The sequence below is a fragment of the Tupaia chinensis genome, unplaced genomic scaffold, assembly GCF_000334495.1.
Source record: "Tupaia chinensis unplaced genomic scaffold, TupChi_1.0 Scaffold000094_1, whole genome shotgun sequence".
NCBI lineage: Eukaryota > Metazoa > Chordata > Mammalia > Scandentia > Tupaiidae > Tupaia > Tupaia belangeri.
The window spans coordinates 2,686,921-2,700,254 of NW_006159556.1; the positions used below are offsets into that span (position 1 = coordinate 2,686,921).

The 13,334-nt window shown below is 45.6% G+C and overlaps 1 protein-coding gene and 1 long non-coding RNA gene across 6 annotated transcripts in view; one reads left to right on the top strand and one right to left on the bottom strand.

Annotated features, from left to right (window-relative positions):
* FAM13A (family with sequence similarity 13 member A) overlaps positions 1-4,348 on the top strand; it is a 249,625-nt gene extending 245,277 nt beyond the window's left edge. For all 5 annotated transcript variants that reach the window (XM_006143243.3, XM_027769857.1, XM_027769858.1 and 2 more), the window contains one exon: positions 3,221-4,348. In XM_006143243.3, the coding sequence (XP_006143305.1) occupies positions 3,221-3,347 (127 nt within the window). In that variant the 3' untranslated portion in view covers positions 3,348-4,348. The remainder of the gene's footprint in view (positions 1-3,220) is intronic.
* A 628-nt stretch (positions 4,349-4,976) lies between these two features.
* Positions 4,977-13,334, bottom strand: LOC114006859 (uncharacterized). Its single transcript, XR_003548528.1, has 2 exons — positions 12,652-13,334; positions 4,977-10,988 (listed from the first exon to the last, which is right to left on the bottom strand). It is a non-coding gene; the product is annotated as an uncharacterized LOC114006859 (long non-coding RNA).

A 13,334-nucleotide genomic window follows, 5' to 3' on the forward strand; every position in this document is an offset into this window, starting at 1 on the left:
TAAAGTTTTTGACAATAGGGAGCATAGATTCTATTCAGGGTTGGATTAAGGGAGGGTCTCCTGCAGATCCACAAGTGTAGGTGAGTCTCCAGGGAATGCAGTTTCAAGAAAGCAGTTCTGGTACGCAGGGATGATTATCAGCTGATGTGGCACAGCAGTCATCTTGTAGTTACCAGAAATGGTGTTGTGGGCATCTGCAGTGTGAGTTGTCCTTGGGTATCTGGCTTCCTTAAGAATGGCAGAGTAGTTCCTGTTTTCCCTTGAGGTAATGCAGGGCTCGTAACTGTCATCTTCTCAAGTTGCAAGTTCTTCAACCTTGTTTTCGGCCTCCGGGCCATCCAGTGCCGGAGAGGCCAGGGAGGCACGGCCCCGCAGGGGCCGACCCCCGCGGAGAGGCCAGGGAGGCCGGCCCCAGAGGGGCCGACACCCGCAGCTGCGCAGGGGCAGAAGCCCCCGGCCTCGGGGCCCCCGGAGGGGGGCCAGGCCGTTCCCGGCATGCGGCTGGCTGCGCAGGGGCGGGAGCCTAGCTGATTTTTAATTCCTTTTTAAAAACAAAGATGATAATTACTTAGATTGAATGGAATATATATATGAGAAGTGGAACGTGCTCACGGTCGATAGACTGCCTTTGTGCAGTGGGTTTTTCAGCATTATGTTGAGAAATATAATTATCTCTTGTGTTTGTAAATGACTCGCCATAGAATTTTTTAAAGAGTTTTTAAATTTGATTTATTATTATTTGACAGAGAGAAAAGGAAAGTGAGAAAGCAAGGCACCAGGTTCAGGACTTGAACCATGGTGGATATATGGGAGTCCAGTGCCTTAACTATTACGCCACCTGCTGGTTCCCAGAATGTCTTACTCAAGGCCATAGTGTGAATGTAAGGACAGCACTAGGAATAGATTTGCATTTTTTCACACTGGAGTTAGGTTTTATTATTTTAATTGGCTTCATTTTCATCTAAATTATTTAAACTGTATAAACATAGTTTCTCTTGAGTCCCCTTGTATGTTTCTTGGAACTTGAGGAAATAAAAGCACCATTAACTTTGCCATTTAAAATGTTTTATTCCAGTTAAATTCTGTTACTGTATTAATTTCTCTTTAGGCTCTCTGGATATATCTTCTATAACTTTCTCAAGATTTACATTTTTATACTATAAATGTTTTTCATTCCCATACATTACAGTACATGCAGAAGATATACATAGGCAACTAAACAGAATAATTACCCCAAACAACAATAATACCCAAAGATAAATCAGAATTAATGTTTTGTTTTGGGAGAGGTTTTTTGTTATAGGATGTGTACGCTCGCCAGAGAGACAGAGAGATGGAAAGCGAGAAATCACCCCCCCAGGGGGAATGGCCATGCCGCAATCTCTTCTCCTCCGTTCTCCTCTTGGGATCTTCAGAATGTCTTACTCAAGGCCATAGTGTGAATGTAAGGACAGCACTAGGAATAGATTTGCATTTTTTCACACTGGAGTTAGGTTTTATTATTTTAATTGGCTTCATTTTCATCTAAATTATTTAAACTGTATAAACATAGTTTCTCTTGAGTCCCCTTGTATGTTTCTTGGAACTTGAGGAAATAAAAGCACCATTAACTTTGCCATTTAAAATGTTTTATTCCAGTTAAATTCTGTTACTGTATTAATTTCTCTTTAGGCTCTCTGGATATATCTTCTATAACTTTCTCAAGATTTACATTTTTATACTATAAATGTTTTTCATTCCCATACATTACAGTACATGCAGAAGATATACATAGGCAACTAAACAGAATAATTACCCCAAACAACAATAATACCCAAAGATAAATCAGAATTAATGTTTTGTTTTGGGAGAGGTTTTTTGTTATAGGATGTGTACGCTCGCCAGAGAGACAGAGAGATGGAAAGCGAGAAATCACCCCCCCAGGGGGAATGGCCATGCCGCAATCTCTTCTCCTCCGTTCTCCTCTTGGGATCTTGGGCACGCACGCACAAGCTCCCGGCGTGAGTTTTTTTAAGCCACTGGGTCCGGGACGCAAACCACGGTCGACTACATGGGAGTCCAGCAACATAGCCATTACGCTAACTGCTGGTCCCAGGATTGATTAATGTTTTGAAGTGTTTCTTCCCAGTCCTCTTCAGCACGTCCTTTTGGTTTGTCTGTTTATCTTCCTTTTTTCATACGGCTAGATCCCATACATGAGGGACTACCTGTAATCCTATAACCTGCCAAGTTGAGCAAGTATAAATGGTGGCAGTGAACCCCACCATGAAAGTTTAGTGCTGAGGGACTGAAGACTGCATTAAGACCTGGTTCTGTTTCTGTCGAAGAGGATGAAGCCCCTCCAAGGGTGCAGCCGGGACTGGGTGCTGGGTACTGATGCTGAGGCCTCTTTCTTCCCTGCCCTCTTTCCACAATCCTTTCCTAGAATGAGGCAGGACATGAATACGATCAGTTTAATTTGAGCTTGTTGAGCAAATGAAGCACCCTGTTGCCCACATTTGCTCTTTAATAATAAGGGGTTTGACTTTGGCCACGTGCACTTCACAGAGCAAAAGAGGGGGCGCCATATGGCAGCAGGGGACCGGGGGAGCAGTCACGGGGGAGGACGCCTGCTGTCCTGGTCTCATCAAGTATAGAATGTGGGTAGTGACCCCATCTAAAGTCCTTTAAGGTTAGATTAGATTGCGGACACAAAGACCAGTGCTTGGCCCGTAATAAGCTCTCAGTGGGTACTTGTGCATGTAACAAGTCTGCATATAAAATTACTCAATAAACTATGAAGGCTTATTAGTCTGATGTGCTCCAACTGAATTCCAAGACTAATTGTATAATAAGTAGGAGTAGTAATTACCTGTTTTTGAAAGACCTGTAAATTGTGGGTATGCAGATTACTAATTAGCAATTTAAGGGTTCATTAAATGAAATATGTAAAAGTAGACATTAGGTATGAATAAAGGCTCTCAATGTATAAGAAATTCCAAAGCAACAGCAGAGACACATTTTCTGCATTCTGAGTCCTTCAAATCATTCTACAAGATGCTTGGTTGCTGGGGGACACTCTTCCGCACGGCATCTCTGAATCCAGCTCCAGCCACTTGGCAACCCTGACTCCACAGGGGAGAAGCCGCAGAGTGTTTACATGATGGTAATTTGCCTAATGAACAGGAATCACCTAGAGGAGGCAGATGACCCCTGACCCCTTTTCCTTTGTTTCCATTAGAAACGTCCAGAAGGAAGACCGCACTCCCATGGCTGAAGAATACAATGAATACAAGCACATCAAGGCTAAACTCAGGCTCCTGGAGGTGCTCATCAGCAAGAGGGACACTGATTCCAAGTCCATGTGAGAGGGCAGCCCTGGCCCAAGCAGAGGGCCGGGCAGCCACAGAGAGCATGACCGTTTCCCGCTGGAGAGCAGCTCTGGAAGGCCGCCTTCAGGCTGGACCTGCCATGCACACGCAGCCCTTCTGCCTCTAGGCCCCTGGAATCGGCTCCTGTTTCCATCACCTGCTGTAGAAGCTGCCTAGGAGGAAGCTGACAGGGGTTTGGCATCATCAAGCTGCCTGTGCACACCTGTGCATCTGTGCACACCTGCGCATCTGTGCACACTAGTGGGAGCTTTACTGACACTAGCAGTGCTGATTGGCTTCATCAGACACACTCATCCACAGAGAATACGCGCTGTTCTTCCCTGGATGGCTGACAAGCATGAGGCCATTCTCCGTGTAACTGTGATCGAAACAAGCTCAGGACTTGACTCCGTAGACCTGACTGCTGCGGGAGAGCACCCGTCTGTGGTCTCCTGGACCCAGTTCAGTGTGAACACGCATTAGAGCCCTACTTGCTGCCGCGGCCCTTCTAGTGCCCTTTCCAGAGCTGCGCCTTTCCTGCTTGTAAACTGTTTCCCCCTTCGGCGCTCAGGGATGGAAGCTGCATCTGTCCATGACTGCAGTGGAATCATCCCTTTGAGGGTGTGTTTCTTCAGGACGTCCTCGGCTGACAAAGAATTTTGATCTCTGACTGGGACTCGATCATCTGAAAAGGACAGAGGGAATGCAACTGCAGTTACAGTAATGCTGAGTTTAAAATCGGGAACTAAGGCACAGAGGCTGGAGGGACTTTTCTGCGAAGTGACTAACTTGTCGGTCACCAATGTTAACATCAAACACGAAGCAACTAGCAGCCAAGCAGCTGAGCCCATTTGGGGCCCCGTTTCCTTGAGGCACTAGTCAAACATCATGGGTCCCGCTTACTCCTTAGCCAAGTGTAGAGGATCATAGGAGAGAGGGGAGCCTGTGTTCTCAGCCTCCTGAGAGACTTTAATTAAAAAAAAAAAAAAAGAAAACCCTCCACAAAACCCCCCAAAACTGACAAGAAAATGTACCCCTCGAACCCTACTTGCTGCCGCGGCCCTTCTAGTGCCCTTTCCAGAGCTGCGCCTTTCCTGCTTGTAAACTGTTTCCCCCTTCGGCGCTCAGGGATGGAAGCTGCATCTGTCCATGACTGCAGTGGAATCATCCCTTTGAGGGTGTGTTTCTTCAGGACGTCCTCGGCTGACAAAGAATTTTGATCTCTGACTGGGACTCGATCATCTGAAAAGGACAGAGGGAATGCAACTGCAGTTACAGTAATGCTGAGTTTAAAATCGGGAACTAAGGCACAGAGGCTGGAGGGACTTTTCTGCGAAGTGACTAACTTGTCGGTCACCAATGTTAACATCAAACACGAAGCAACTAGCAGCCAAGCAGCTGAGCCCATTTGGGGCCCCGTTTCCTTGAGGCACTAGTCAAACATCATGGGTCCCGCTTACTCCTTAGCCAAGTGTAGAGGATCATAGGAGAGAGGGGAGCCTGTGTTCTCAGCCTCCTGAGAGACTTTAATTAAAAAAAAAAAAAAAGTAAACCTGCACTAAAACCCCCCAAACTGACAAGTAAATGTAGCCCTCGAAACTCAGCAGAGGGCCAAACCTAAATCACACTATTTTCAAGACCATGCATTAAAAGAGAAAAATAATGGGATGTGGCTAATGATGACTGTAATTGTTTCAAAGACTATGTCACCAATCTGTCTATATTAGACATGTTGGAGGGACCAGGGAATTTAAGACACCAAATCATTCATCTCTTCAGTGTGCTGGACATCACGCTGTGATTTGTCTTTGTCTTTCCGTCTTATCCGTCTGCCCTGAGGAAGGTGGGCTCGGGGCCCGCCTTGGGCTTTGGGAGAGCGAGGGCAGGTGGCTGCCAAGAGAAGGCAATGTCAGCAGGCCCTGCCTCTTGAAGACAACACTGCAGAAAAACCAGACAGCAGGGATGCCCTCCTGTATGTGTTTGGAGTCTATCTTAAAGGGTACTGTGGTTGATTTTTATAAGAAAAGAATGTAAAACTGTACTGACCACTTGGCAGTTTTAAAAATGGTCGTCGGATCGGAATTACAGCAGCATCTTTCATTGCTGAAGTGAGGTAGCAGCTCTCCTCCGTCAGGGAAAAGGGTGTAAGCTGGAAGTGAAGAAGAAAGAAGGCTTTTAAGCTGCTCTTTAAAATAAGCGTACAGAAGCATGAGCTGTGTGTTGGCAGCGCCCTGGTTTAATCCACACACTTTCAGGCGGTACATAACCCTACAAACTTCGGTGTACATGAAAACATAGTTTGGTATTTTTCACTGTACTGTTTACAATGCAGATCACTATAATTTTGAGGAGTTATATTATAAATAAAATGATGCACTTTAGGACGTTTTCTATTTTTGAAATCTGATCATGAATCACTCACATGACCAAAAATTGTACTTTGTAAAAGCAATACATGTCTAGTCTGTCCTTTGTGATTGTTCTCATAAATAAGCTAGAATATAAATCAAATCATTACCAGTTAACTTTTAAAGCACATCTATTTAAGTGTATTGCTTTGGAGAAAAAAAAAAAAAAAAAACTACCACAGGATTTTTTTTTTAAAACTACATATAACTGAGAACTAAATGTTTTGAAATCTGTTATATCTGCCAAAGGTAAGTTAACTATAAGATTTATTCAGGAATCCCAGTTCAAATTTGTATGATTCAATAAAAGAGAACACCAAATTACAGTAAACTAAATCGTGTATGAAATGTGTTTTCCTTTATAATTGTGTTCATCTATACTCTTCATAGCATGGAGCCCAAATTAAGGGGTGAAAGGCCCTGTTTACACGAGTTGCTAGTTGGAGCATGTTAGTGGTTTCTGGATCTGGTGCAAAGGCCTGTGTGTTTCCACAGCAACGTGTCTGCAGCTAGGATCTCAAGGCACTGGAGGCAGCATCTTAATTGGCTTCACACAGACAGAACGCTCTGAACGGGGTTTTATCCTTTGCTCTCCTGGGAATGTGTGTGTTTATTAGCACATGCCAACAAAATAAATGTCACGGGTTACTTAATAGCAAGGATAAGTAAAGATAAAGCATGAATAAACCCGGGTATATGATCATAAGAATTAGAGGCGGCAACAGCTTGTAGTCGTCATAAGCGCTTTTGCACTTGGAGTGTCAACATGGAAATCGATGTTTGTGTTAAGTATGATTACCGTTACTGCGTCTCCTCTTTGAATCGTTTAGTTCAGATTCTGCTTTCTAAGACGTGTAGGTGCCAGGTTTAGGAGGAGGGCCTATTTACGTTTTCCAAGACAGTATGGGATTGCCCAATGCTGGGAGAAGCAAGCCGGCACCGCCTCAGTGATCTCCCACCTTGGACCATTTCCATGAGAGACGAAATCAAATTTCTAACTGGAGAACTTTTCTTTTGTAAATTGCTAGGTGGAATGCATCATGAGCTACTCGATAAGATGCCTTCCCTCTGGTTGCCAGTTAAAGAAAAAAGAATTCGTGGCCAAGACTGTGATGTCTCCATTTGTAATAACAGGATAGTTTTTGCTTTGTCTCATTCTGATGCACTGCTTGCATGGTGAGGAAGAGCTTCTTCCAGGGCGGGCCTGCTCCCAGGTGTGGTATTTCTAGCTCAGGACAAATGCCTCAGGGTTGTGCTTATGTCATAAATATTGCACCAAGATGTCCTGAGCTAGCAGTCTTGAAAACCCAGAAGATGTGCATTTGTAAATGTGATGAGGCCTGGAATTCCTTGTAAGTCAATAGGTTTCTCCAACATAATGCCAGTTAAGTTGTTCTGCGTCTCAGTAGAGAGAATTGGGTCCAGTCTCCAGAACTGACCGCAGATTTACAAGGAATCAAATCATAAAGTTTTATGACTATTAACTGCTTAGTGAAGAGCTGATTGGTAGTCTAAATTCTGAAATACTGCTTCTTGCATTTCTTCCCCTAGGCAGGGGATGGTAGTTGCTGCACTAAGGTTAACACCTCCATGATGTTCTTTTTCAGTATCTACATGATTAATTCAATGGGGAGGGAGACAACTAGACTAAAACGCTGCCACAGAGTTTCCTCAGAGCCCTGCATCTGGCAGAATCAAGAATGTGCTTTCCTTCCCTTCATTAATTCCCTTTGATGGTTTTTCCCACTTAACCTCAAAAGGTACCGGAGTCAAAGGATGGGCTAAACATATTTGCAAATCTTTAGATACTCAAATCTGCCCACTGCCACTGCTACAAATGGTGGCCGACAAGGCACACTCCAAACCAGAGTAATATTTCGTGTCGGCCACTGTGCTGCCCCTGGCCACTTTCCCAAGTAGAGCTCATGTCCCAGGGGAGGAGGAGCCTTCATAATATCGTATTGAAAATGCATCATGACTCTTCTGAGCCCAGCAGATGTAAGTGCAGAGGCTGAGATCAGAATAGAGACACGCAGATACAGAGGTAAAATGAAAGGTCACTTACCTTCACAACTGCACGGTACTACAAAGCTGTGGTATGTCTTTAGCAAATCTCATTGTGGCTAGAACCAGGCCAGCCTGGATACGACTGAGAAAGTGGTTCGGTCGATCTGATTCTCTACCAAAAGCACCTCTTCAGTCATGAAAATCTCCAGGAATGGAAATGATTTTAGTAATATGGGCCTGGAACAGCATTTACATGACACGTAAGCAGAAAAGCATCTGAAATGACCGTTTTCCTTTTGTAAACTGTAAACTGAATGAAAAGTGTGATGTACACTTTTGTACATGACTGTATTTTGTATAAACTTAAAGAAAATAAAATATTTTTAACTGTGGAAGTTCTGGAATTCATGACAGTGTCAGGGTCAGATGATTGAACTGCCGGTGGAGTCTGACCTTTCCCTTCTTTACAGAATTCAGTGACTCCCTGGAGCCCCTCGGAAGCCTCAGGAGGATTAAGTTCTTGTTCTGCCTCCAAGGCGGGCACTGGAAGGTGAAGGAAATCAGGCACATATTAAGCAAGTCCTCCTGTAGCGAGAAAAACGCCCATGCTCTGTGCTCAGTGGCCTGCAACTTAACAGAAGGCTGCAGAGGTGCACAGACAAGGCCATAAGGCAAATTATTTAAAAAAAAAAAAAAAGTATATTTGCAAAGTCTGGGAGGCCACTATAGTAAATATATTAGCCATTTATTATTCTTAAATCCAGAAAACGGAGACTTGGGAGAACAGCCACATTCCAGTTGTGTGAAGGGAGCACCTTACCTTGGTGCTGTCCATCACAGGTCAGGTCAGGGCACAGACCTGCTGGATGCTCCCTAACCCAAGCCTTGAGTGACCTCATCCCACCTGACAGCCAGGAACATGACGCCTCCATGGTGGGCAGGCATGCGGGTGCCCAGACTGCGCATGTTCACTGGGCATGCACGCAAGTACGCGGGCTCCCAGGGGCTAGAGGTCTAGGGGAGAAGATGGCGCATGACCAGGCCCTGTGAAGGGTTCTGTCTCTGTCTCACCTGTTCTCATAAGTATGTACACAAACCCTACCATAAATAAAGAAAAAACACTATTTTTAATGCAGGTATTATACAGTCTCTAAGTGATAAAAGTACACATAAAAATCTAACTATACTTGAAATTTGAAAAATAAGGCTTGGAGTAAGGATTTTGTCCTGATGCTGAAACCAGGATTCGAACTGAGATCTGATTTCCAAATACAAAGACACAGTACTGCTACTGTAATACTCTCTTGCCATAGTTGATACTCATCTTGAACAGCTTAATTTTTTGTAACACTGGGTCCAAAGTAATAAAATGTGGACAGAAATGGCAGCATTTAGTGACCCTCCATTTCAATCTTTTCATGTTGCCCCTTTTGGGGGACCAGAAAGTTATACAAGCCTGGGAACACCCCAGCCCCACAGCCTGTTACAAAGCCTGCTCATATGCCGACATCGCTGCTACTCACACATCAAAACACTACAGGACTTCACCTCTAGTCCTATAGTATTTTGCAGACTGAATGGGAGTTTCAGAATGCGGACCTACACACAGGGCAGTGCAGGGACGAGGCAGGGGAGGTGGGGGTTGAGCAGGGGAGGAAGCCCCTCCCAGTGGCCTAGTTCTTACCTCACCCAGGAATGGATCTATGTCTTGTAAGACAAAATACAACAGCAATCCCTAAACGGGTACACTCACCAAGACTATATATACGTAGCAGAACTTCACATTCAATAAAAGTCGAAAGTCAAAAATCTCAAATGCATTTTTAGAATCCTGGCTGGCAGGCAGACAAATGGGCTTTGGCAGGAACCAGGGCTGTTGACAGCTTGGTTCTCACTCTGCCTCTCCGGCCAAGAGGCGTATGCTATAGGGTGGCTCCGGGTTGCACTGCAGTCCCACATGGGAGCACAGCCCAACACAGAACCTGGCAGCAACTGAAGCGGAGACCACTCAGGTCCCCAGGGCTCACCTGGGCCTAGCATTTTTTACATGTTAGAATTTTAATTTCTGAAAAGTAATTCAAAGATAGCAGAAATCATAATATTCTTCTGGTTCTGTGGCTTTGAGTACTTCCCGGTAAGACATTCTGAGATATTGTGATTTTTCAATAACTGTTTTTGTTTTTAGAGATATTTTTGCAATAGGGCGCATGCACTTGCTGGAGAGACAGAGACAGAAAGTGAGAAATGACTCCCCAGAGGGATGGCCAGGCTCTGATCCCTTCTTTCTCTACGGATTTTGGGAATAAATGCACCCACGCCTGGCGTGAGCTTCAAGCCTCCAGGTCCAGGACTCAGACCATAGTTGGCCATATGGGAGTCCAGCACTTTGACTACGACACCACTGTAGGCCCCATATTTTTTTTTTTAAGTTGCCAGTTTTTTTATGCTTGACAGAGAGCAAGAGAGAAGGAGGGGGAAAGAAAGACCACTCCCCCACAGAGAGCAGTCACACACAATCTCTTCTCCACTTCTCCATTCTGTCAGGATTTAGGGCATGTGTGCACACACACCCAGTGTGTTTTTCAAGCCACTGGAGCCAGAATTTTAACCATAGTTGGCCACGTGAAATCCAGCTCCTTTAACTCCTACATTATGGGGCCAGCCTAGTATCTGTTACCTTTAAATAACTTAAAAATTACTGGTCAAGATTAAACAAAGAGGACGAATAGAGGGAAAGGGAGGTATTCTTCCCCAGTAGCAGAGAGAGCACTTCGCGAACAGATGTGGTGTGAACATCTGCAGGTCTCCCAACGCTCTGCATTTTGGAGAAGCTGCCAGGTGCTGCTGATCCAGGAACCTCACCTTAAGTAAGGCAAGGCTGCATGCTGGGCGTCTGCAGAAACGAGCAGCTCCACCGACTAGTCTGGACTCCAGGATACCTGACGACACCCACAGAGGCCCACGCCCCGTGCCTAGGATCGCTCTGCAGACAGGGTGCTCCACTGAGCAAGCTGGGCAGTTACTTACCCTCCTGCAGTTCATCTGAAAATGGGAATAAACAGGGTACCTACATTCCTGCGTTATCTGGAGAGAGCACTTGGGTACCCAGAAAGTGATCACGCAGTAAATCCTCAGTAGATGGTGGTGGGAGAGTGGCTTCGATTACCAGCATTGAGGCAAAGAGTCTTCCTGTCTTAAAGTCCAGCAGCACATTTTTGAATCCCTGCCAAAAAGGAGTATTTCCTGAAATCATTGTCCCCACCATCCCTCTGTGAATCCTTGTCATATAAGTTAGAAACAAAACCCCTCCAGCCCTCTAAGCTCAAGGTAGTCCTAATGAGGCAAGCAAGATTTCATAGAAATATTAACCCATATCTTTGGTGGAAAGAAGAAAAAAGGTGACTATTACTGTTCTCAAGCAAATCACATCAAAACCTGTGGCTACTTTCTCAGAGAGATTAATGCTGGCTGAATTCCTCCCTCACAGAGCAGGGCAAATCCCTTTAAGTCTGCTTCTCCCACAACATTTTGGAAGCTCCAAATCTGCTCAGACATGTAAGAGGAACAGTCTGTCCTAGAGGCCGACATGAAGTGCCTGAGCTCTGTGCAGTGGAGAGATAGGAACCTCTGGACCGATTTCTAGGTCACTTAGCGTCCTGAAATTTCTGTCTCAGTATGTATTTTTAACAATGCAAAACTAAACGTACCCCTGGGAGGGGAGCTGCTCTGATTCTGGCAAGCTCCTCATCAGTGTACTAAATTTCATCCAAGCCTGTGGCCACCACGGAGACGGCAGATACTGGGGTCCTCCACTCCCTAATCAACCTGTGGGGGTAGGGGGAAGGGGAGACTACAGATGCCATCTCTCAGGCTGGCAACAGGGCAAGCCTCCAGAGACAAATGACCTTCGGTCTCATTGAATGAGGCTTTGTCTCTGATTACATCAGAAATTTAGGAACTCCAAGTCTCCTCTCCAAACAAGCTGCCAGTGACTTGAACTTGAGAGCCCTTCAACCTGATTCACAAACATCTGAGCTCCTGAGACTGCCAAGCCACAAAAGGTCAAGAGACATATTTTTAACAAGCAGCAGCTCCCGCTGTGGCAGGCCAGTCCTGCTGGGAACCAGAGCCAGTACCTAGTTGGCACCTGCTGTCAACCTTTCCCCTTGAGAGCTCTGGCCTCCCCTGAGCTGGTGAGGAGAGGAATGGGGTTCTTTCTGAAACTGCTCTTGGCTTTCTTTTAGTCCTAACCCTAAAGAAAAGGTGGCCGGCAGAAGGTAACTTGGGTTAGTGTCTGGCTCCATCTGAGGAGTGTGTGTGTATTTTAATTCTTAAGTTTCTCAGGAAGTTCAACGCCAGTGGGAACTGAATCAATGACTGTCGTAGGTTGTGTCCAAGTCCCATGAGATTAGGCACAGGAAAACCAGCTTTTACAAGATCTGGAGACCATGTGACTGTGCACCCTGCCAAGCATCCAGCCACTCTGGGGTCAGGGTGCGGGATCGGGGCAGGAGGAGCTTGACATCTGAACTCATTTTCTTGGTGCTGAGAGAACACACACTCGGTTCATTTAGGAGGAAATAAAGCATGCCTGAAGTGGCCACTCCCTGGGAGACGCAGCCACAGCCGTTAATGCAGATCCGCAGGGTCTGCCCACTCTGGGGTGGGGCCGGCCCCTCTCCCAGCATCTGCCGTGCTCCACATTCTGGTGAAGAAACCTGCCCCGGCCACACGGCTGGTGACCTGTAGAGCCAGCCTGTAGGGGCAACTGCACTACATACCGCAGGGTCTGGGACACAGCCCAGTCAACACAGGTTTGTTAGCACGGCCCAGACCTTGGAAGCCGCTTAGGCCAGTGCATCTCAGATAAAACCTGACTTTCTTACCTGGAAGAAAGGCCCAAACACTCGTTTTCTCCAGTTCCACAAAGTATGACTCGAGGTCCTCTGAGGGCTTCAGGAAGGCGTTCTGCTCGGTTACCGCAGGCCCTGCAAGTCTGGTCTCACAGCGCTGGCCAACATGTTCTCTAAAGGGCTCGATATGAACATGTTAGGCTTGGTAGGCCACGTAGTCTCTGCGACATCCTTCCTTTTTAAAAACATTCCACCCTTTAAAAGTGTAAACGCCAATTTAGCTTACAGGCCAGTTTGCCAGTCCCCTGCTCTGCAGGATTGTGGAGTAGCATATAAACCAGCAAAAGGCTTCGCAGAGTAGATAACCTAACAGAATTTGTTACGTTGCTTACTTATATGTTAATTGAACCCTGACCCACCCCCAACCACCACCACCACCACCACCTAAGATTTTCATCAAATTGGCAAATAACTGAAAGAGACAAGAAACATAGAGGTTTGCAGGGGGTGAGGATCAGCAGGTAGGCAGGTGGGCAAATCCAAGAAATGCAGAAAATCCTTTCTGGAAAAATGTAGTCTTATAAATCAGTAAGTGTTGACAGCAAAAAAGGAAAATATTCCAGAAAAAATAAAAACAAAACAAAACAAACAAACAAAAGAAAACATAGTATTTGGGATCAGCAGATGGCATACTGGTTATGTCCCTGGACTCCCAC